At 38.1% G+C, this 26,212-nt stretch overlaps 1 protein-coding gene across 2 annotated transcripts in view; it reads left to right on the forward strand.

Moving 5' to 3' along the window:
• The window catches only part of Ano6 (anoctamin 6), a 196,348-nt gene that overhangs the window by 134,371 nt on the left and 35,765 nt on the right, over nucleotides 1–26,212 (forward strand). For both annotated transcript variants that reach the window (XM_047549386.1, XM_047549387.1), the window contains 7 exons: nucleotides 1,876–1,981; nucleotides 6,472–6,532; nucleotides 14,517–14,659; nucleotides 16,730–16,807; nucleotides 21,298–21,523; nucleotides 22,592–22,761; nucleotides 22,969–23,066. In XM_047549386.1, coding sequence (XP_047405342.1) covers nucleotides 1,876–1,981; nucleotides 6,472–6,532; nucleotides 14,517–14,659; nucleotides 16,730–16,807; nucleotides 21,298–21,523; nucleotides 22,592–22,761; nucleotides 22,969–23,066 — 882 coding nt within the window. The remainder of the gene's footprint in view (nucleotides 1–1,875; nucleotides 1,982–6,471; nucleotides 6,533–14,516; nucleotides 14,660–16,729; nucleotides 16,808–21,297; nucleotides 21,524–22,591; nucleotides 22,762–22,968; nucleotides 23,067–26,212) is intronic.

Consider the following 26,212-nt stretch of genomic DNA (forward strand, 5'->3'; position numbering starts at 1 on the left):
CTTCCTGCTGATTGCTTTCAATGGACACTTGGGGGACTGGGCTGTTTGCACAATCCGAGCCCTGAGTAGGAGGTCAAAAATGACAGATACCATGCCTGGAGCTTTTCCAGGGAGCTCCTAGATAGGTCAAATACTGACAGTTCACTGGGGATTGGGTTTTTGGGTAGCTCCAAACTACTTTTGCTTTATTTTGTGACTGCTAAGCTGCTGTTTTCACAGCTACCATGGTGGCGAGGCTATTGGTTTTTAAGATTACCATGAAGCTTGGAAGATGGGGATGGGAACTGGTCCAGTTAAAGTGCCGCAAAGCTCACTGCTCTTATAGAGATTTAGCCAATTTCCCTCAAATAAATGCTCCTCAGATCACATAAGCATTTGATTAATTTCCAGAGTTCTGCAAAGGTTCATTTTGACAATTTTTGCCAGTACTGTCACTGCTTTTATGGAGAAGTGAGTTTTCCAAGATCTTAACTATTTCAGAAGTGCTTCCCAAGTCCAGTTGTTTTTACTGAGTTATTTGCAAGATCACCTAATTGCACAACTCCAGTCCTATTGACTTAAGGGTACATCTGAATGGCTTCTGCTAGAAGGAGCAGTGTTCAACCTCTTACTTGTTTTTTCTTATTAATTTGTAGGAGTTCCTTAAACATTCTGGTGAATACTATTTTGTCATTCTTACTTGTTTCAAAGCTATTACCAGTGTGTGAATAGTTTTAGTTTTTTTTCCCTCTCTCTCTTTAAAGTTGTCTTTTAATGACATTCTTACTCTTAAAAGAATCTTGAATGTATCCGTATTTTCCTTGATGATTAATGCTTTTGGATTTTATATTTAGGAAATTTCTTCTTACCTTAAGATTATCTAGATATTCTGTTTGTTTTTTTCCCCTAATAAGTTAGTACTATTGATATTCTCATTTCCCACCTGGAATTTTTTTGTGTTAGTATTACTAGCTTAATTTTATGTTTTCCCACAGAGATATTCTGTAGTATAAGTCATATTTATTGAAATATTAGTTCTCAACTTAGTAATTATGGGACCAACTCCATCCTAAGTCAGTTTTTGTATAGTTCCATCAGTTTTCTTGTGTTCCATCAATTGTTTTTCTTAACCTATCCCAATATTGTCTTATTCTTCAATAGTGTTTTGACTGGGCTTTTGCTTTTTTATGGAGTTTACAGTTCAAATGGAGGAGATTTCACATCTTTTAAGTATTGATTCTTCTAAATTATGATGTTAGAGCATAGGACTTCTTCACTGTCTTATAGAGTTATAATTTTCACCATCTAACTCTTAACACATGTTAGATTAGAACTATTCCTAGATACTTCATACTTCTTAAGCTATTGAATTGGCATTTAAATGTTATTTCGTAATTGTTGCAGGTATAGGGACACAATTCCTTTTTGTGTCACTGTGCATTTTTGGTATATTGATTCTGTGTCCAGCAAACTTTACTAAACTCCTTTGTTCTAATATTCTACATGTATATTCTATTGAGTGGTACACATAGACAATTATGAAATCCATCAGTAGTGGACAGTTTTCTTTCTGATCAATCCCCCATGGCTTTGTTTATCTTGACTTCCTGTGCTAGTAGAGACCTCCCACTAGAAAGAAGTGGTGATAATAGAGTCCTTCGTCTTATTCCTGAGTTAAAGGAAACACTTTCAGCACTTACCATTAAGTATTTTTATAGGTTTTATGGAGCAAGCCTTTATCAGTTTGATGACGTTCACTTCTATTCATAGTTTTATAAGAATTATATTAGGTTTATTTCTTATCATGAATGGATATTGGATTTTATCATGCTGTCAGAAAGGAAGTCCTTTTCATTAGCCTTTTAAAGGAAGTTTTATTTCTCTTTTTTTCCTTAGCAAAGAAGTTTGTGATCCTGATATTGGTGGCAAGATCATAATGTGTCCTCAGTGTGACAAGATTTGTCCCTTCTGGAAACTCAATATTACTTGCGAGTCCTCAAAGGTAATTTTTGTTATTCTAAATAGTTAAACATAGCAAAGCAACTTTTTTTCTTCTACCAATCATTTAAGTATTATATAGAAATTATACCTTTTTCCTGCTGAAGAATTCAGAAAGGTGTTTTTCAACTTCCAAACATTCTGGAAGGTAGTATGCAATGCATGTGTTTATTCCTCTTTTATAAATAATAAATTGAGATCAAAAAGCTTATCTAAAATCTCCTGGAGAGTCAGTGACAAAATGGTAGAATTGAAATTTGGCATTTCTAGTAATCAAAGCAAAGATCTAAAGCCCAGGTTTTTTTCATGAACACTTTTTAGTAGATTTACTCTTATTAGAGTTTTCTTTAATTCAAATGAGTGGAAATCTGTTATTTGTTCTTATGAAACCTGAAATTTGTATGTGCGAAATTTGTGTTTTTCCCCATCAAAGTATTCTGAAGCTATGCTTAGTCTAAATATGAGCAGCAGGGTCTTTAAAAATCTATCTATAGTAATATAAGTACATAGGAAAGTTATGTCAGATTCTTTCCACTCTCTTCCCTAATCCTACCTCCTTCCCTTTCCTTCATTCCCCTTGTCTAATCCTCTATGAACCCCACCATCCTGTACATACACAAGACTGGGGCCCTAATTAGAATAAGATATATTACATGCATGTATACTTTTATCAGAGTAGATTCTACTGTCCAATAAAAAATAAATTTAAAATAATCTATCTATAAATATATATAAGGAAGGTTTTGCATATAAGTAATAAAAGGTGTTTGTCTCAAAATATTTCACAAAACACATCTAGATCCTCTGATACATGCAGATATGCTATTTTTTTTTTTTTTTTTTTTTTTTTTTGGTACTGGGATTGAACCCAGGGCCGCTTAACCTCTGAGTCACATCCCCAGCCCATTTTTGTATTTTATTTAGAAACAGGGTCTCACTAAGTTGCTTAGGGCCTTGCTAAATTGCTGAGACTGGCTTTGAACTTTTAATTCTCCTACCTCAGCCTCCCAAGTTGCTGAGATTACAGGTGTGCACTTGCAGATGGTCTTAACTTCTTAAAATCCAGCAGGTTTAGGGCTAGCATTGAGACTGGAGAGAGCTTACCACAAAACAGTCTGGAAACTCCACAGCAGGAAGAAAGATGGCCAGATTACTTCACAGCATTTTCCTGACAACTGACATACTATCCCCCATGGTCACGATCTCTCTATCCCCTCGTCCTGCCATGAGGGTTTTATAATCATCATATGACTCTAGAACATTCCGACCTACTTGATGTCAGCTTGATTGTGACAATATATTACTATTGCAGTGAGGCCACCTTATATTTTATACTTTTGAAAATTCTTATACTGAAATTATTGCTTTTGACATATACAACAACCCTGTCAGATAGACAGAATAGTTGTTATCTACATTTTATAGAATAAAACACTGAGAATCTGAGAGATTCAATAATCAGCTTAGCCAGTAATTGACAAAACTGGAAATTGAGGGCAGATCTACATTTCTTGTGTTCCTCCCCAGCTGATAGTGATACCAGGCACCTCACTCTCAAGTTTAGATTTATATTTGAAAAATTATTCCATCACTTAGTTAAGATAATTGCAGGGCATTGTCAACATTTGGATTTTTTATGCTTAATTATTAATTAAAGTAGATTTAATTGCACACAGCCCCCCCCAAAAAAAAACACAAAGTAAAAATCTCAGAACTAATGAGATAGAGCTGCTTTCCAGTGATATTGACTCATAAATTAAAGGTCACTATTCAACATAAATCCTGATTTCCTGGATTTAAGGCAAATGCCAATAACCATACCAGATAGGGAAATTATGTTCCACAAAACTGTAGGTAGAAAGTCCACTTTTCCTCAGAGGTTCTCTCCCTCACACTCTCCTCCTCCACTGTTCTCTCATTTCTTCTGCTCCACCTACACATCCGTAGCACATGACTGTCAAATGTCTCTGTGTATGTTATACATTCATTGTTATGGTAAAAAATGGGTCTATTCCAATTTCACTTTCCTGACGGGTCCCTTGAGTCTTGCCAGAATGATTTATGAAGAAAAGGAAGCATATTAAAAAGAATATGAATTAAAGGATGACATGAAAATTTTTATTAATGCAGTTATCTCTTCCCTCATTTATTTATGCATAAATTTCTACCTTTTTTCTAAAGAGATTCACTAATTGATATGTATGCTAAAAGGGTTAGCAAGTTAAAAATGGTAATATAAAACCAGGACCAAGGAAATGAGGACACAACAGTGTGACTGGTGGGGACTGATAACTGATACTGCTTTTAGTGACTGAGCATTGAATAAGGGCCTTGGCTTTATGGCTGGCAGGATGAAAGAAAATCATGGTCAGTTCTAATATTTTGTTCTTAGAAATACATCAAGTTATAAAGTTTTGATTTGTTTCTCTGCAGGAAGAAAGCATAATACATGGTCTTACGTTTAAGATTCTGATTTGTTTCCTCTTCTTAAAATTGTCACCTTCATATGTGGCTCTCTTATCTTTCCAGCTCCATGTGACTCAAACAGTATGCTGGCTCAGGGCTGCTCTGGCAGCCACCTTGCCCTCTCTGTGCCACCTTGCCAAGCAAGCTAAGCAACGCTTTTTACCAAGAAAGCCCCTCCCTTGCTTTCTCCTCTACTTCATGCTTTCATATGGCCCATGGGACACAGAACAGAAGAGCCAAACATTTTATTTTTCCTCCTGGGTCCTTGATTCTCACACATGTGGCAAGAATGGTAACTTCATCCAGGCCTAACTCCCCCTCAGGAGTGGAAAGCATGCCCCTCACCTTGAGCTAGCAGCCAGGGTGATCTTGGCAGTGGTGGTAAACTTTAGCCTCCTTCACTGCTCCTAAATTTTTTTTCCCCTCTACCAGTGGTAGATGTGTTTCCATTGACAGTTTCCCAAGAGAGAGGGTGAGGAGTCACCTAGCCACCTCATTCTAGAAGATTTTTTCCTTCCAGAGTAGGTAGGCAGAAATATCAGAGCAAGCCGGGCTTGCTCTATTACATAGGGAAAGACTAGCATTGCTTCCTAAAACATGAATGTTGTCGACCAGAATCTGCAAGAACAGCATTAAACATGCAGAACTGTTTTTCACAGGACTTATAATAATTTGCAATAAAGGATAAAACATAGCATTAAAAGACTACTTGGAAAAGATGGTTCCAAAAGAGTTAAAGCTAAAAGATTTAAAATGTGTGATTTATGAAATCTCCAAACTAGAGAAGTAGGTGGAGAACATTGTTCTTCAAAGCAGTCATGCATTTATTAATCCTCTCTTCCTTGAGCTGGATTTTTTGAGATGAATAATTGGTTGAGACAACTTAGTATTGTGCTTATTGATCAGGGACTATGTGGATGATCAAGGGAACATCTATGTGCTTTGGAAACCAGATGAATTTAGAAGGTGGTTTGGTGTATATTCTTCAAAGAAAATAGCATAACTAATGTTTTTATATACATAAAGTTTACCACTTCACATGTGTATAAACAGAAAAAATTACCTAAAACAAAGTACACTTCCTACTTAGAAGCAGCTTTGAATTTTCATTGGTACTTGAAAGATTTGCTTTGTTTTAATATCTAGCTTCTTTTTCTATCCAGTTCCCATCTTTACTTTTCATATGAGATATTGTAAAGTAGATAACATAAGTTTATCACTTTTTCCATCATTTTATGAAGTTTTTTAAAAAAAATGTAAAAATGCTCACTAACAAAAAATAAGTAACCAACTGAAATTTTCCAAGAAGTCATAGAGGGAGATAGGCTATTTATAAACTAGCAAAGAGATCAAATTTACCAGAACTAGTGAATAGGGTCTTCTTTGGACAGATATGTTATTTATCACTCATGATCAGTATAATCATTGTAATGTTAGCAAACACACCTGTGTATCTTTTATTTCAGTGAAAGTGTCTGTCAGCCAAAGTAGAAAAACCATCCAGGGATTTGAGGGAGCAGAGCTCTCCTGGAGGAAAGCCATCTTTGAATAAACCCCAGCTTTGTACTACTTTGAACAAAGAAAATCAGGAATTCTTGAACTTACCATCTGAGGAGGGTGGGATGATGATAAGATGGAAATCATAAAGCTAAAACTTGCTTACAGGGCATTGTATTCTTAGATTCACCATGCTATGTCCTCACATTCACTGTGACAGCTCATATAAAGAGGCCATTTTTCAAGGCTGAAGGAGGCTTCAAACAGAGGGAGTCTTAGCAACTGCACCTGTTTCTTTATTGCAATGTGGAAAGATTCCATTGAAAAATGCACTCAAGTTAATATTGCAAAGGGTGTTTGCTTTTAAAAGAATGAGAAATTCTATCCTCGGGTATATAGTTCACATGGTGATTGTTAAACTAGGTATTAGCTTTTGAAAGAACTTCAGAATGCAGAATATACAAGACTGCATATTTACTGAATTCTAATAAGTGAAAAACTTGATTCATTTGAACATTATATATTTTCCAGAAATTGTGCATCTTTGACAGTTTTGGAACCCTGGTCTTTGCAGTATTTATGGGAGTCTGGGGTAAGTTATTCTTATTTTTTTATGCACTAAATTAATAGTATTATACAGTTCTACATAGGTCATCAGAGTTGCCCACTTTTAGGATTGTTTATTCAGCACCCCTAAAACTCCATTTATAAGACCGATGCCCTTGTGTCAGTTAGCTTTTACTATTAAAAAATATCAACTTAAAAATACAGTGACTGAAAACAACAAACCTTATTTCCCATTTTATTATTTGTCACAATATATGAATCAGCTGGAAGGTTCTTTGAGCATGGGGTGCTCATCTGATCTCTACAGTGAACTGGCGACTCCCCTGGGGCTAGATGGTCTGGTAATTACAAACCTGGTTGGTCTTTGGGACTTAGCTGGGAAGGCTTTTCTTTGTTCCACATGGTCTCTCATCCTCAAATAGACTCACCCCAGATTCTTCATGTGGTTTCAGTGTTCCAAAGAAAAGACATACAGTACAAGCCCCGATGCATAGGCATTTTTAAGACTATAGTTGCATCAAATTTGCTAATGTCCCATCAGACAAAGCAAGTTCTATGGCCAAACCAGCATCCATGTGAGAGAACTAACCCACCATGCCTCTTGGGTATAGGGCTCATGTTTCACTGGAACTCATTACAGATTGAGTATTCCTTATCCAAAACACTTGGGACTAGAAATGTTTCAGATTTCAGAGGTTTTCTTTTAATTTTTTTTTCAGATTCTTTGAATGTTTACATAGACTTTACCAGTTGAACATCCCTAATCCAAAATCTGAAATCTAAACTGCTCCACAATCTGAAGTGTTTTAAATGTCAAGTCTGTGCTCAAAAAGATTCAGATTTTTGAGCCTCCTAGATTTCAGGTTTTTGAATTGGAGATGCTCAGCATATATTGCAACAATATCCACAGCTATGATCCATTTGAACTTTTCTGGGGGGTAGGTGTAAGGAGGAAGCAGCAATACCAGGTTTATGGGTACGATTTCTTTCTTTCTATATGCATATTTAATAAGTCTGTACTACTCCTAAAACAACAAATGCCATGTAATAAATAGAACAGATAAAATCCTAAGGAATGTAAGTCTGGTGTAGGAATTTGAACACTTATTTATTTTGTATAGCATCACTAATGTAATGAGGCAATTATTTTCTTTAAATGCAGACTTTTAAATGTTTAAGTGTTCTAACATAGAAGAAAAAAATTCCCATTTTCAAAGATAAGTGCATTTCCAACTTCATTGTGTAAGTCAAGGGACCCAGAGAGTTGAGTTTATAGAAAGTGGGGGAAAGAACTGAACCAAATCTTTTAAGAACACATTGCTACATGCATCTCTCAGAAACAGTAATTGACAGGTGTCCTCAGCAGTGTGTCTCTTTGGCAGTAACTGCACCTTTGAAGGGTCACCAAATGGCCAGTTCTTTGTACACTTTTTGGAGATGTTAGTTGCCACTCCTGGCTAAAGTGAACTGTACTGTGGCCAAATTTATCCCATAAGTGACATTGTCATTCAAACATTTAGCACGTTTTTACTAGAGACCATGCTCTGACAAATATTTGACACTGAAGAGTAAAAATGAAATTCATGTTAGTATCCTCTATATCCCTCCATTGTAAAACACATTTTTTTCCAACAAGAACTTAGGTGCTGAACACCTAAATTTGAAATCCAAAATACTCTAAAATCTGAAGTGATTTTAACTGTGCACTTTAACTGTTGTCTTGGCCACAGTCTCAGCACTAATTTGTAACCTGTCAGATTCCAGCACATCTGTTGATGTCTGTATACTAATGGATGCTGATCACTCCAATTAAAGATGACATTTTAAATTAAGAAAAAATATATTAATTTTCACACTGAAAAGACAAAGCTCAGATTTCCTAGCTAGCCTTCTTCCTTTTTCTGATCATTAACTGCACCATGTTTACAGAACTGCCTCATGCATTGGGCTGCTGAATTTATCTCATCTGATTTTAGAATGCCAAAAACGTTTTCAGCACGGCTCGCAGCATCATGTGTATATCTTTAAGGATATGTATGTATGATGGACTCTTTAAGTGCTTTATGTTGCTTTCCTTGTTACTTCTGCCTTATGAGTGCTACTGCTGTGAACCTCATTATAGAAATCTGAAATTGCAGAACTGAATAGGCAGGAGGCTTATGTGAAGTTATTCATATTATCACCATCATATTCCTGTAGCACCTCTTTTGTACCCAGATGCATATGGCACTTATTTTTCTCCTCCCTGGAAATTACAAAAACCAAGGGTAGAAAACCTGTTATACTCAATGTGCTACAAATCATATACTTATCAAAAAAATATTCACCATTTGAAGCCAAACCAGCCCAACAAATCCCACTGACTCATGGAGTCCTGAACACTACCCATGGCAGAAGTGACAGGGCTGAACGCATCCCACCCAGCCCGTCCCTTGTTGCTTCTGACCTGCTTCCACCAGGTTCTCCCTGGTTCAGACTCTTGGCTGCATGACTGTAGTTTTTAATTTTTACATTTGAGGGCTGAGTTTTAAATGGGGCCTAGTAATTTTCCAGAAGAACACTGGACACCGGGCTCACTAAGGATCCACGGAATAGGGAAGCCTACCTAGTTGTACTTGAGGATGGGGAAACAGCTGGGTGCAACTGTCAGTTCCAGGCTGTGCTGCTTCTGCAGGTCCATAGCAGGAAAATAACACAGCTTCTGCTACCTCTGCCTCCATTCAACTGGGTTTCTTTTCTTTTTTTGTACCAGGGATTAAACCCAGGGGTTTAACCACTTAACCACTGAGTCACATCCCCTTCCCTTTTTTATATTTTATTTAGAGACAGGGTGTGACTGAGTTGCTTAGAGCCTCACTAAGTTGCTGAGGATGGATTTGAACTTGCAATCCTCCTGCCTCAGCCTCCTGAGCCACTGGGATTACAGGTATACACCACTACAATTGATTTCAGTGATACAGATGCATCTAATTAATATCTTAAAAATCACTTCCAGAATTTTAGCTTCAAGAGTCTGAAGATGTAATTTTTAACCTTCTGACCTGAGAGTTAGAAACATGCAATAAAGGCTGAACAAGCTAATCCACCTTTTAGCCTTTGTGAGTAACAAGGTCTGAATAATTTGAAGACCTGTTAAAAGGACCTTCAGAGGCAACCTATTATAGCAACCAGAACCCTCCTATCTACCAGAGTGTGTCTCTTATCCCTATACCTATACTATATTATCTGAATCCCTTTTTTGTGTATGGGTGTCTGCTTCTTCATCTAATGCATACTTTCTTTAGATGAAATAAAATCATGACTAAGAGGAGAAGCTGTTTGTGATTCCCAAGACCTAGACAACCTTTCCTCTTCTCTTATTGTATGTTGGTACAAGAATTTTAACTGTCTCATCGACGAGAGCCTCCTGGTGTGTGGTTTGCTCTGTAGTACTCCCTTTTGGAGTTCTGCTAGTTATGGCAGGGAGGGAGAAAAGAGGATACAGAACAGGAATTCCTGTCTGCGACCATGCAGAATCACCCCAGTCACAGGGCCTTGTGAGTCAGCACTGACATGGCCCAGTAGTGCTCCACAACACTGAGTGAGTGCACTGAGTTACCCGTACCTTCCACAGACCCCAGATACTCTTAGGCTGCAAGTGAAATGAGGAACCAAAACTCCCTTGGAGGCTTTGCCTTCAAGGTTGGAAACTCACTAACAACTCATCATTTTTTGCCAAGTTGTTTCTTGCTGACATTGCACTCTTAATTGCCTCGTGGGCAGAACTGCTCCTAAAGGTCAGGATTTAGTAAACTTCAGCCTTTTTGTCCCTTATACATCAGTTCAAGGAAGAGGGGAAAGAGTGTCCACTTTCTGCTTCCTTACTCTTGAATAGAATTGCTTGTGTTGTTTTTTTATGAGAAAAACTAAGTTTATTTTCATGGATCATCTCCTGTTCTTACTATTGCTAGATGGACACTGCATAAATGGCAGGATTTTAAAGATGAAGAAAATGGCATTCAATTAGATTAAGCAAATTATCTGAGGTCCCAGAGACAGAAAGTGACAAGCACAGAATAAAAGCTCTGCAAATAATTTGGCTATTCTCAGCCTTTGGATCATTGACAAAATGCAGTGTATATTAATAAATTTGTAGCAAGCTTTTAGAAAGACACAGAGATCTCTATTTTAATTGAATTGGTTGCATTATTATGTTTGGAGCTGTGAAAAATAGGAATGAGTTAATGTTGAATCTATTTTCTTGGTTCTACCTCATCTGACATAGGTACAACTGCTGCTTTCTACAACAAAAATTAAAAAAAAAAACAAAACAGTCTTTCAGTATAATTTTAACAAGCTTACAAAATCAGTGCCAGTTTGTTTCATTTATGCCTATAGGTGCCTCAGTGCCACAGTAGTCTGTTTTCCATTGCTATAACAAAATACCAGATGCTGGGTAATTTATAAAGAAAAGAGGTTTATTTAGCTCACAGTTTTACATATTCAAGATCATAGCACCAACATCTGCTTGGCTTTGGTGAGGGCCACATTGGCTGTGTCACATGGCAGATGGCATTAAAACCAGAAGCATGTATGAGAGGGAGAGATCTCATGGTGAAATAGTCAAATATTAGAGTGTTATTCTTTTATAACAACTCACTCTCTTGGCAACTAAATGGAGTCCCATGAGAACTATTTAATTCCCCCCAAGGAATTACAATAGCCTCGGCACTTTCCACCAGGCTCCACCTGTTGAAGGTCCCACTACCTTCCAAAATCACACTGAAGACCAAGCTTCTAACATACTCTTGGGGGACACACTCCAACAAAAGAAGGTGACAGAGTGTAACAGGACTTTAGTGTTCCTTAGTTACAATTTCCTTAATAAATAGTTATATTCAAAGAGTATATTTGTAGTCTGTGAGGCAGGAGGGGGCACAGGGTGATTCCTGCATTTGTCTGCCCTGGACTTGGCCCAGAAATCAAAGTGCTAAGAACTGACTGTACTGTGCCAGTGAACTGTCAGATTCTCCATCTCGGGTTACCCAGGCATCTTTCTGGGTACATGGTGGACTGAAGAGCCCAAGTAAAACAGTAGAGCTGAGAGTGGTGGAACAGGGACAGCTATGCTCAGAGGGGAGCAGTTGGTGTCAACTGGGTCCTCTGGCTGGATGGTTCTGCAAATGGTGAGGATGCTTCCAGTATCCAGAATGGTTTCCTTCAGTTTGTTCTTTCAATGTTTTCATCCATTAAGTGCCTGCTGTGTGCTAGTGCTTCAGATGTGGACAAAACAAAATTCCTGCCCACATGAAACTGCCATTCTCATGGGCATGATATACAGTAAGCCTGGAAGCAGACATGCTTTGAAGAATAGAAGAGGGGTTGACATAGGGAGTGAAGTGTGCTCTTTTTGACTGGATGTCCACTATCACTGAAATGATTTCATAGTCATGGGTAGGGGCCGGAGTTTAGAGAACTTCAGGAGCGGAGGTATATGCAATGCTAACAGTGGACTACCTGGGTAAATTAAAGTAGGGGGGGTCTTCTGTTTGTGGAGAAGATGGATGTTTACTGGGAAATGCAGAGGGTAGGGGGCTTTAGTAAGAGAATGGCATGTGTCATGCTGCTTTGTATGTGGCCGTGGAGGATTGGCTCAGCAGCAGTTCATATCTCCCAACAGGGATCTTTTGAGGGCATCTCTCTCACATGAGGCCAGCATGGATCAGGAGGGCAGCAAAACCATCCAGTCACAGCTCCCTCCACACAATTACCTAGTGCCCTAAAAGTTTTCATTCCAATGACAAGGAGGTAGTTACCTCATTTCCTCCTGAACAGGGGGGACAAGGGCACAAATGGCTGGGAAACTTCTCAGTGATGGTGTCATGGCTCTGCACACCAACACTCAACAAATTTGAACCTGATTCCAACTCCAGGTTCTTTCTATTCTAACTTGCTGGGGGAGTAGGAGTCAAAACAAGCACTGCTGGAAGTGGGTGCTGGGACGTGTTTCAGTTGACTTTCCCATTGGGTAGTATTGAGTTCATGCTTCTCACAGCCACAGCCCAGATTTCCTCTCCGTCTTGGGCTGCCATGCCGGGTCTGCAGGACTGTGTTCCAACCTCTTCATCCTCCACTCCAGTGGTTCTCAACCCACCCTGCTTATTAGAGTTTAAACACAGACACACACACACACACACACACACACACACACACACAGTCACTCACTATGCTTAGGCCCCATTCCAGACCAATTCAATCAGAATCTCAAGGGTAGTGCCTGGGCTTGGTAGTTTTTAAAAGCTCCCCAAGTGCTTCTCAGGTGCAGTCAGGGTGAGAATTACTGCTCTACGGACACATCATTTAGTGATCTCATCCACTCAAAGTCAGGCTCCAGCTGACACTTAAAATGATGAAAATTCCTGGTTCCACCCAGATCTTCCCCTCCATTTTGGACTGGACATCTGTCTACTGGATTCTTCTTCCTGAACAGCCCACAGGCACCTGATCATAACAGAACCAGCTATCTTCCCTCTCATATTTGTTCCTCTCACTGACTACACTTCTAAAGTAGAATGAAGGATATTGTGCAATCCAGCAACCTGGCTGGCATCCTTGACCTTTTCCAGCCCCTTCTGTTATACCTGCCTCCAGTCTACCTGCCCAGTACCCCTCAAGTAGACTACCTCATCATGCACCCACCAGTCAGTCTCCCTGCCTCTCATTTCACTATAGATCACCCTCAGTGTCTCTTTCCCTTGAGGTTACAATCCCACCTCTTTCAGGCACACACAGCCTTTTGTAAGGTACCCCAGCAGTTCTCCCTACTGGCTGCCTACCTTCTGCATCACACCCTACACTTAAAACCCAACCATCTGCCCTGGGAAGTACCCAGCATTCTGACCTCACTGTCTCTTGTTTTTGTACTGGGGCTTGAACCCAGGGGTACTTTACTGCTATATCCTCAATTCTTTTTATTAGTTTGAGACCAGATCTCACTGTATTGCTGAAGGTCTTGCTAAGTTACTGAGGCTAATCTTGAACTTGCTATTCTCCTGCCTCTACCTCACTAGGATTACAGGTATGCATCACTTGTCCAGCTCCTCCTTGCCTTTTCATGTGCAGCTCCCTGGCAGGAAGTGGTTTTAACTCTCCACCTACTACCACCTTCAACCAATCAGCCGAATCACCCCAAGGCTCAACACAGTGGTCTGTCATCTAGAAAGGACAGTTAGATATTCTGACTGTGCTCCCAGAGCAACTGTGCTCACCTTTGTCATGATCCTCCAAAGAGTCTACAGTACCTGTCACATCCGTGCACCTAGAAGCTCCTAAAGAGAAACTGTCCTGTTTCTCTTTATTCTCTGCATACAGTAGGCAATCGAAAAGTATTTGTGACTAGGACAGTGGTAATTTCAGAGTTTCTCTACAGGAAGAGCTTAGGGGTAGCAGTCAGAAAGGGCCAAGGAAATTTACCCTGAAACTGCATCTTCAATTAACATTTAATGTTCTTATTTAGTATTTTGAGTTACAAATTCTGAAAAATGACTCCTAAAAATTTGTTCATACTTATGCAAAATTGAGAGAAAATTAGCTTTCCACATGGAAGAATATTATATTAACTTATTTGGAGAGTACAAAAGCATTCCATTGTCCCTCAACCTCATAGGAAGGGAGGAATAGATGAAGCAAGAAAGAGATGTAGGGAAAAGCAGATTGAAGGATGGATCACGAACTGCTTTTGAATTATAATATTGTGTTTTTAGTTGGCAAGAACATGCTGGTATTAGAATGTTAGCAGCTGCCCTCATAATACCTTTTCCATAAGCTAGTCTGCTTCATAATTTGTGTAAATTATTGTTTTCTGTTAAAAATGAAATAATTTTCCCCTTTTTAAATACCAGTATCACCTATAAATTACATTGTTTATCATATACAAAAGTGTTATGGGTAACTAATACTATTCAGTATGGATTTCTTAAACATCACTCATCATTGGCGATCCACATGATCCTGTTCATTTCTTTTATTAGTTACCTTGTTTTTGGAGTTTTGGAAGCGGCGCCAGGCAGAACTTGAGTATGAATGGGACACTGTTGAGTTACAGCAGGAAGAACAACCCCGGCCAGAATATGAAGCACAGTGTACTCACGTGGTGATAAACGAGATTACCCAGGTAAGGACCATGCCACTTAGATGCAATTTACTCTTTATTGCGGTGGTTTTCCACCTTGGCTACGCACTGGAATCACCTAAAGAGTTAATATCGATGTCTGAGTTCTAGCACCACATACTCTGAGGGTACTTAGTAGCCTGGGTGTGTTTTGGGCACAGAGATTTTTTTGAAGCTCCTCTAATCGATTCTAATGATGAAGATACTTGGAATAGTGAATATAGGGGACAAATATGTTCCTTTCTTATGTAATAGAGGTTAAAATGCCAAAAGAAAATTAGACCATGACATAGGTGTATGAGGAAAGATGCTTTGGTTTTTATAGTTGTTTTTTCACGTGTTTCATTATAGTTCCTTATTCAGCTTAAATTAACCGTCCCTTTATCTTGCACTAAGTCTTAGTTACTGCTCCACCTTCTGGTTGGGACGTGTACAGAAAAAAGGATGGATGAAGAAGGGAGACATTTATCGAAGTCCAGTTATGTTCAGGCACTGTGCTAGGCATTTTATATCATTGGAAAGGTAGTTTTGCTGCTGCCACTAATGCTGCAGAGATAAGAAATAAAAACTAAAATAAAACTATAGATCTCTCTGTATATATTCCAAAGCTCCTGGAAAGTGATTTTTGAGTCTTCTGCATTATTGCTTCTTTCCATCAACACAGGAAATTTAGAGTTGATTGTGCTTGCAGTCATCAGCATTAGGACAGTAGGTTCAGCATACTAATGGCTCTTGGAAAGAAAATGCTTTCACCAAGAGCAGCTGAGAACGTCCAACTATAGATTTCATAAATTGAATCAGAGATTTACAGAATGTTGGCACTAAAAGGGACTGGAGGGAGCAGTTCAACCTCCTCATCTTATAAATGGGGAAAAATGAGGTTCGGTTATGAATAGAAGATGACATTTGTCTCTTACAATGTAACAAGCTTCAAATAATCCTTGTTATGAATAGTTACTGCCAGTTACTAGAGCAGACAGGTCAAAGCATGTGTTGAAAGATTATATATTCAGAAAGGAAAGCTGATACTTAGACAAAATTAGATGTTCATAAAGTAGGTACTGAAAAATAAAAGCTTTATAGTATCAGCAACACTGAAAAAATACTAATGACAATTTGGTCATTTAAACCTATCAATTTTATATTTAAAATTGGCAACTATTTAACAAGTCAAATTTCTACTGAAATGTCACTTGTTAAGAAATTGCAAATGAAGTTTCCCTTCTTTTATTTCTTCCTCATTTCATTTTTATTGTCAGTGTATCCTGCACTGTTTAGAGAGGCTATGGTCCAGTGGTGAAGTCTAAGGAATGAGACTGCCTGAGTTCTGGCATGAACACAGCAACTTACTAATTGGGTGATTTGGGAAAAATTATTTAACTTCTCTGTACTTCAGTTTCCTTATCTATAAAATGGTGATAATAGAGTTGCAGCTGTATCATTGTGGTAAGGAGTAATTGAGTTTGTGTGTAAAACCCACTTTGAATAGTACCCAGCACAAAATGCATACCATGTAAGTATTTGCAGCTATTAATATACTGTAGCTGCTTTTATTATTCAGGTAAATCATGAGGAATATTGATTTCTTCTTTTAAGAATCTAAATTTATTCCTATAAAGTATAAAATGGAAACTCTCTAAAAAATTCATCAAATTAATATATAAAGCTCAACCAAGAAACACATATTGAATACCTAGTATTTATAGACACATTTTTTCTCCCTGGGCTCTGCACTGTCATCTTGGTCATTTTCAAAATTCAAGATAAGCCCAAGAATGTCAGCTTTATGGCTCAGCACTGACAGGTACCTAGATTCCTAAGTACAGGTCATGGCAGAAAAACAGTTTATTACTCATGCTTACATTTTCCAAAGACTGTTATAAAATTAACACTGCTCATATCTTATTGCATGTCTATTTGAAATTATTAACAAAAATGTACAATCATGAATAGACTCGACTTATGAATCAATTTATTTAAAAAATTAAGCTTAAGATTTACTGACAGATTGGGAGAAAAGTAATTGTATTGGAGTAATTCCCTTGACTAAACTTTTTTCTTTCTTTTAATTAGGAAGAAGAACGCATTCCCTTCACTGCCTGGGGAAAGTGTATACGGATAACCCTCTGTGCAAGTGCTGTCCTTTTCTGGGTAAGAATTTCTCTCTCTCTCTCTCTCTCTCTCTCTCTCTGTCACACACACACACACACACACACACACACAATTTTTTAGAAATTTATTAATTTTTTATTGTATAACTTTTCAGTGTCTAATTTTAAATATCAAGGAAACTCAACCCTGGACATTGTGGCTTCATAAGAGATGCTTATAGGGAGCTGCTTAGCCACCACCTAGAGTGACTGTCAAGGTTTCAGACTGTCTTATCTGTCCTCACAGGTTCTTCTAGTTCCTTCCACCTCATTTGTTTAATTCAGTCCAGTGGTTCAGTATTTTCCAGTTTCTGGTGAAGATACCAAATGGGAGGCATTAAGAATTCTAAAGCACTCCATTGTCAACAACCTAAAAAAAATGTCCAGTAATATCCTTAGCAGATAGAGAATGGGAATTAAAAAAAAGAAAAACTATAAAAACTTCTGGAAGACATGAAAGAAGTCTTAAAAAATAATTTTAGATGAAAGGACAGTGTTTCTATAATGCCAGAACTTATTAAATTAGTTTTGGATTTGTTATTAATAAAAACATAGTAGTAATATAATTTTGTGAGAGTTGCATTGGCTCAAGAAAAGTAGATTAGAGGATAGGAAATGAAGCCCAGAAATAGGCTCTGGTATCAGTAATTTAGCATATCAGAAGGGAGGCATTATAAATCCATGTGATAAGTAGAGATTATGCAATAAATGGCAATAGAATGCTTATTAGCAATTAGAGGAAAAAATAAAGTTTAAAGCCATATTTTGAACTACACACTATAATAAGTTCCAAGACCACTTTTTAAAAATGTTAAACCATAAGCTAGAAATAAACATTAATGAATATATAATCTCTAGATATAAAAAGACATTCTACATTTAACCAGCAATAGAAGAAGTTTCAGAGGAAAATATCTAAAGATTCCCATACACTAAATTTCAGCAAAACAGGAGAAGAAATATTTGTGAAGATGGCAAAGTGTTAATACCTCTAATACACAGAATCCAGAAAACACACTGATCTTAGTAACAAGAGAGAACATAAATAATGTATTTACTAAAGAAAAAATATAGTTACTGATAAGCATGAAAAATAGTCAAACCTCAATAATAATTAAATAGTGCACATTAAAATGAGATACAGTATTTTGCCTCTCAAACAAGGCTCAGAGTTTGTGAGGATGAGGTGCAGGATCAGTTATTCTCCTGTTGGGGTCCTGGATTTTACGTTGCTACAGCCTTGCTAGAAAGCAGTTAGGCCATGTGTATCAAGAGTCCCTAAAATACTCTTATGCTTTAATCCACTAATTTAGATTTTAGAAACTTATAGTCAACAAATACTTCCAAATTGCAAATAAAGATTTTTCAGACATCCATCACAACATTTTATATACACATTCACAAACACATACCCACATGAATATCTCAACCAAAATGTCCTACTTCAAACCCACCATATATTTGTATATTTTCTAGTCTTGAAAAATCACACTCATGAAAATATTTTATGATGCATAAAAATGCCTATGGTTTATAATAAGTTTAAAGAAAGGATAAAATATGTAAAGTGGTTTTAATTTTTTTTAATATTTAAATTTTTTTGTAGTCATAGGTAGACAGAATGCCTTTACTTTATTTATTTTTATGTAGTGCTAAGAATTGAACTCAGTGCCTCACACATGCTAGGAAGTGCTCTACCACTGACCTACAGGCCCAGCCCCTGTAGTGGTTTTAAATATGCAAAGAGTACGTAGTTCTGAAAGAATTATGCCTATTTGTGAAGAGTAGGTAAATTTGCCTATTTTTCTTTATTTGTTTTATACAAGTCTTTCCACTGTAGGTGACAAAATCAGTCTCCAGTTGGTTTAAACAGAACAAAACGGGGGAAGGTGAGATTCTTTGGTTGTTGAACTGAAAATTCCAGATTGGAGGTGTGGCTTTAGTCAGGGGTGCTACTGAGCCTAAATAGCATCAAAGTCTATGTTTTGTTCTGTCTTCCTTCTGTCCCAGGTGACTTGCAATGTGGTGGGTCAAGATACTACCTTACAGTGGCAAAACGACTGCAGCATTTCAGATCCCATATCATATCCAAGCAAAGAGAGGTCTTTTTCAGTGACCTCTCTGTGGATGAAGGAAGCTACTTCCTCCCATGGACACTAACAGTTGTCTCCTCACACTGAGTGGCTCTTGCCGGGTCAGATCTCAATCCCTGAATCCTAGGCTATGACCAGTGGGAGGGGAGACGTTATTTGTCTCAAACCAATCAGACTCTGACCTTGGAGCACTGTGAGGGCGATCCTACACACACCCCAGGGCTGATGGAGTAGGGTTAGTGCCCCCACAACAAAATCTGGGTTCTCTGCTAGGACAGTGAACAGATCCAGGCCAGCAAAAGCAGCAAGTGTCCACTACAGGGTACTTTCAAATTTTCTACAGTGAACATCATACTAAAGTATATTAAAACTAGAATCAGAAAAGTTAAATAAAAAAATTTGAAGGAGAAAGAAGGCTTCCCCTCTCCTATGAAGAGATATTGAACTTATTTATCATCCTGAAGACGTATGGAAACCTATCAAATGTGTATGAGCTCTGGAATGAATTAGAATTCATTTCATAAACCACATGGGAGGCATTCCCATGTAGGGGTCAGTGTGTTTTTCGAGTCTTTGGGAATCCCAATTCTTTCACTTCCTAGATGATTAGTCTTGAACAAATGGCTTACTCTCTATTTTCTCATCCATAAAAGAGAGAGAATACTACCTACTGCGGAGGTTTGTTATAAGTAGTCAACAAATACACATGCTGAGGTGAACAGTAGGCATTTAAAGACTGCTGTTAGAATTACTTAATAATTATCAAAATATTTATGGAGGTAATTTTTAGAGCTGTGTAATATTTAAATAGCCTTTATGTGTTGTGCTGAGCAAGGGCGACTCAACATCTTCTCCACTTTTCCTTAGCCTTAGCTAATTTTTCACATACATACGTACCAAGATCTTGTTTGTTTCATGAGTTTCTGAACCCTATATATGAAAAAGTGACCATCACGATTACTAAGTTCGGTGTATTTAAAGAGTTAAGACTTAACTGTGAAGAAAAGGATAATGCCTTCTCTGTAAGTGGATTATTGCTTAAAACATAAGAAAAATGGCTTCTTAACACTTTGGTCACCATCACATAGGTAGTATCTAAATAGTGCTTTTCATGTGCCTGGGCTTAAGTGTTTTTACTTGTAGTGACTCCCTGCGTCCTCCACAATTCTATTAGCTAGGTGCTACCTTATGCTCATGTACAGATGAGGAAACTGAAGCCCCAGAGGTGAATTTGTATTATGTGTGTTGAGGCAGTGGCAGAGCTGGGATTCAGGTGCAAGGACCATCCTGTAATCATTCCCTGTACTGTACTCTGCAGGTGAAAAGCAGCCCCATTACTACCAACACTGTGACATGATTTGCTTGTTCCTGAAGTTTCCATTCTCTGTATCTTTTCTCTTTTGTGGCATGCATCAGGAGCAGTCAGACACATTAACAACATGATTCTGGAGTCCAGTCAAGAAAATAGATGTATAGAAAAGAGTTTAAAGATACCTCTCTAACAATGTCTAATGTTGTAAATCGAGTTGGGAAAAAAATTCATGGGGTCTTTAATGTGCCTTATTCAGTGACCAGAGAAAATCTGCTTACTGAAAAAGTAAAATGCTTTTATGTGCAAACTGTGCTTCAGATACCTACACTGAGGCTGGAACTGAGTCAAAAGCACAGAACATCAGTGAAAAAAAAAAAAAAAAACATGGAAATGCAGGTAGAAACAACTGCCAGCTGGAGGCCCGAGTGGGGAAAGTACAAGAAACTTTTGTCAGTAGAGATAGTTGACACAGGGCACCTCTGGGCCAACTTCATGGCCTGTCCAGAACCTCCCTCGATTCTGTGATTAGAGAGAAGCTAGCACCTGCTTACCAAACTCCAGTTGGTGACAGGTTCTCTGCTGAAAAAAAAAAAATCATATCTTCTTAATGGAGTATTACTCAGCAAAACCCCACATATTTCTAACCTAAGTTATTCAGTAATTGTAGTAGAAGGGATGTTTTCATTGGTTCTCTGATCACGGATACTTTCCTTCTACCTTAACATGCTACTAGTTGTTCCAATTTTTTGCTGTCTGTTGAGAACTTGAGAACACTCTTTTTTAATGGACTTTCTGTTCTAGAGCAGTTTTTAGGTTTATAGAAAATTTGCATAGAAAGTGCAGCGAGTTCTCATATCCCATTTCACCCCTGTGCACATTCCCCTCTTAACATCACATCTGTTGTACCCACACTTTTTACTTCCAGCATTCCTTTCCCTTTCTTGTGCCCTGTTTTCCTCCTGTCTTGTGGCACATGGGAGATTCACGACACTTTACACATGTACCTTGTTAAATAAATGTGCCAATTATTAACAGTAAAAATCTGATTGCTGGTGAGTCTCATGCTGCTGTTTATAATGCTTTCAGATCCTGCTGATCATTGCTTCAGTTATTGGAATCATCGTCTATCGGCTCTCAGTGTTCATTGTATTTTCTGCAAAACTTCCCAAGAACGTCAATGGGACAGACCCAATCCAGAAGTACCTGACTCCACAAACGGCCACATCCATCACAGCTTCCATCATCAGCTTTATCATCATCATGATTCTGAACACCATATATGAAAAAGTGGCCATTATGATTACTAATTTCGGTAAGGTTCTACCCTAGCTTAGGCAATTCCTGGGACATTTTTAGAATCTTGGTAAAATTAAAGACTGAATCTTTATCCATTTCAATCCCTGGAGGTTACAAATTTTAGAAAATTTCAAGTGTAAATGTATTTTTTTTTGCCTGTATGGGAAAAGAATTATCAACAGCTTTATATTAGTAAGAGGGACAGAGCAAAGACAATCATTATACTGTCCAAGCTCTGTGTAAACAGATCAGTGCTGAATAATATTTTCAATTACATTAGATCATGTACTCTATTGTTGAAAGTAAATAGTCTCTTTATTGCAAATAAGTGGAATAAGGTCATGGTTCCAGTGGCAAATACACTCATTGAGGAGAGGACAAGCAATCATGCTGCTGCATGTCTTCCCCATGCCGTTCATATTAATATAATGCCCGGCAGCTCTGGCTTTTGTAATAAGTGTTTCTTCCCCCTGGCTTGTGTCCCAGGCAGCTGCTTAGTGGCCAGAGTTAAGTGCTTTCCACACCCTGCATACATCTGTGTCCTTCTCTGAATGGACTAAGTGGTCATCTAAGAACAATCAGACTGATTTAGATGCCAAGCTAGAAGGATGACCTGTTTTGTCTCCCCCATGTGCCTCTAGCAAGCTGCCCCTTGTTTTGTGGTTGTCTTACTGCAATTCAGGAAGACGAAAGAGTATCACTCAGCAGGCAATTCAAAAGTAATGTTCTGTTAGTCTAGATCTAAGATAGTCCTTGTCCATTTGATAACATAGTACTTGTAAATTTTAAGGAATGATAAAAAAAAAACTAACGTGTACATTCACACACACACACACACACACACACACACACACACATTTTGCCATGTGGGATATTGTACTCTGTGGTGAGAACTCATAACAATGCGTAAACTTGGCATTAACACAGTGGCTATATTAAGGAACTGAAAACAGCTTAAATGAAAACAGTGTGAATTGTGTTTTTTTTTTTTTCAACACGTTAACTCATGTATCAGTGTCTTTGATTAGAGTTTCAAAGGCGTTCACAATTTTAAAATCTTTTTTCTGTTTTATTTTAACTGCAGAACTCCCAAGGACTCAGACTGATTATGAGAACAGTCTAACCATGAAGATGTTCTTATTCCAGTTTGTCAACTACTACTCTTCATGCTTCTACATAGCATTCTTTAAGGGCAAATTCGTGGGCTACCCAGGAGACCCAGTGTATTGGCTGGGAAAGTACAGAAATGAAGAGGTGTGAAAATACATTGTGTTCTTTTTACAGTTTAAGCTGCTTCATGCTTTCTCTCACTTACCTAATGAATAGTTTTCTCATTGTTTTCTTTTTTTTTTTAGATGTTTTAGTCTAGACAGAATAAATATCAGAAAAATAAAATTACTGACTGTATTCCAAGTTACATGCATCTATAATCTAAATGAGATTTTCTTTTTAACATTCCAGTGTGACCCAGGTGGCTGTCTCCTTGAACTAACTACTCAACTGACAATAATCATGGGAGGAAAAGCAATCTGGAATAACATACAAGAAGTCTTGCTTCCGTGAGTATTAGATAGTGTAGCTTGGATAACAGGCAGGAGGTCCGTCAGCCCACCTGGTGAAATAATTTACCTACATAGCCACATAGCTGCATGTCCACCTCTAAAATGGATTGGAATCTATTATTAAAGGTCTTAAGACAGGATAGTCCAACAAACACTTTATACCTATCAAGTGTTTAATAATTACATAGAACCTTTGTTCTGTTTAGTGAAACCCCACCTGCTACAGTTTGTGTCTTTAAGCTGTCATTGTGGTTGACTAATCACAGGCCTCTGAGCATGGCCCTTCCTTAGAATGTGAACTACATGTGTCCCCAATTTCTCACAGCACCCTACACCCTCCCCTTTGTGTTGTATGTTTTAAAGTCATTAAATAGGGATTTGCTGAATTCTTAGCATATGCCTGTCACTGGATTGCTTTATGTCTTTCTCTCATTTAATTTTTAAACTATCTTGTTTTATCTTGGTTTTGCAATGAAAATTTATAGCTTAAACAGATTAAATGTTTTACCCAAGTTCACAGAGGCAATAAGAGGTTACTGTAGGATTCCATACCAGGGCACCATGACTCCAAACTCGTATGCCTTCAGGGACAGGAATTCTGGACTGGAATGTGGCTCAGTGGTAGAGCACCTGCCTGCCACACCTGAGCCCCCTGGGTTCGACCCCCAGGACATCAATAAAGAAGTTCTCTTGTGAGCCTAAGGCACAGGGATATACATATAATGTTTAAAGAGGTAATTGTCTAAAATAATAACCACAAAGGTTGACTTAACTTTTTTTTCCCTCAAAAAATAAGAATAAGCTATAGCTATACTGAAGACATTAACTCAAATTGCACTGCCCTAAGTTTTCACTTAAGTCCCATCTACATCAAACTGGAAAAGTCCAGCACCATCTGCATTCTCTGAGAATTTCAGGGAACCTATTATATTAGTTTTCTTTTGCTGCTGCAACAGATTGCTACAAAATTAATGGGTTAAAATGACACAAATGTATTGTCTTATGGTTTGGAAAGTCAGCAGTCTGGGCTAAATTCAAGGTGTTGGCAGGCATGTTCCTTACTGAAATCTCTCAGGTGAATCTCTTTCTCTGCCTTCTCTCGATTCCAGAGGCCACCCACACCTCTTGGCTTGTGACCTCTTTTCTCTTTCCACAAAGGCAGCAGTGCTTCCTGTATCTGACTTCTGTGCCTCTGATTTCTGTGGCTCCCTCTTCTTCTCTCCTGTCTTTCCTTATTTCCCTTTCTCTTCTGCCTCCCTCTTCCTCCTTTAACAATCTTTGTGATTATATTGGATACCTGGATCATCTAGGATGATCTCCCTGTATTACAGTCAGCTGATCAGCAACCATACCTTTACCAGGGAAACTAACACACACACATGTTCTGTGAATTAGGAGAGGAACACTTTGGACAGACCATTGTTCTACCTACCATACTTATTTTTCCAGGGTGATTTCTGCTCTGAGTTTCTGCTCTTGCAAAACTTTTCATCTCTTGTCTGTCTTGCCTCCTATATCTGTACCTTTCTCTATTCCATGCCACCCCAAATGCAGAGGGTGCACAGCTCTCTCCCTAGTGTCCTCCAAAATCACTCCAATGTTTATGCTTTACTGATGTTTAGTGAATGAAGGCAGAAACTCAAACAATTTATGTTTTGAAATTTAAAAACCTCCCCCTTTATTTTTTAAATTTATTTTTTTATTTGTTCTTCTTAATTAGACATGACAGTAGAATCTATTTGATACACACACACACACACACACACACACACACACACACACACAGAATATATCCTTTTCTAATTAGAATGATCCCAGTCTTGTGGATGTACATGATGTTGCAATTCACTGTGGTATATTCATATATGTACATAGGAAAGTTATGTCAGATTCATTCTTCTTTCTTATTCCTGTCTCCCTCCCTTCCCTTCAATTCCCTTTGTTTAATCCACTGAACTTCTATTCTCCCCCACCCCCTTTTTGTGGGTTGGTGTTACGATTTGGTTGGGAGGTGTCCCCCAAAAGTTCACATGTAAGACAATGCAAGAAGGTTCAGAGGAGAAATTTGAGTCTTTACCCAATCCGAGAATTAATCCCCTGATAGGGATTAACTGAGTGGTAACTGAAAGATAGGATGTGGCTGGAGGAAGTGGGAATTGCGAAAGTGGCTTTAGGGTATATATTTGTATCTGACAAGTAGAGACCACTCTCTCTGCTTCCTGATCACCATTTGAGCTGCTTCCCTCTGCCACACTCTTCCTCCTTGATGTTCTGCCTCACCTCGAGTCCCAAGGCATGGAGCCAGCCTTCTATAGACTAAGTAAGATCTCTGAAACCATGAGCCCTCAAATTCTTCCTCCCCTACAATTGTTCTGGTTGGGTCTTCTAGTCACAGCAGCAAAAAATCTGACTAAAACAGTTTGCATCCACATATCAGAGAGAACATTCGACCTTTGGTTTTGGGGAATTGGCTTATTTCACTTAGCATGATAGTCCCCAGATCCATCTACTTACCAGCAAATGTCATAAAGTCATTCTTATTTATGGCTGAATAATATTCCATTGTGTATATATGCCACAGTTTCTTTATGCATTCATCTGTTGATGGGTATCTGGATTGGTTCATAGCTTAGCTATTGTGAACTGTGCTGCTAAAAAAATTGATGTGGCTGTGTCACTATAGTATCCTGATTTTAACTCCTTTGGATAGATACCAAGGAATGGTATAACTGGGTCAAGTGGTGGTTCCATTCCTAGTTTTTTGAGGCATCTCCATACTGCTTTCCACAGTGCTTACACTCATTTGCAGTTCCACAACAAAGTATAAGTGTATCTTTTCCCCCACATCCTCACCAACATTATTACTTGTATTCTTGATACTTGCCATTCTGGTTGGAATGAGATGTAATCTCAGTGTAGTATTAGTTTGAATTTCTCTAATTGCTAGAGATGTTGAACATTTTTTCATGTATTTGTTGACCATTCATATTTCTTATTTTGAGAAGTGTCTGTTTAGTTCCTTTGCCCATTTATTGATTGGATGATTTGTTTTTGTTTTGTTTTTTTCATGTTAAGCTTTTTGAGTTCTTCGTATATCTGGGAAATTAACACTTCATCTGAGGTGCGGGTGGCAGAGATTTTTT

This window comes from Sciurus carolinensis, chromosome 4, assembly GCF_902686445.1.
Source record: "Sciurus carolinensis chromosome 4, mSciCar1.2, whole genome shotgun sequence".
NCBI classification, from domain to species: domain Eukaryota; kingdom Metazoa; phylum Chordata; class Mammalia; order Rodentia; family Sciuridae; genus Sciurus; species Sciurus carolinensis.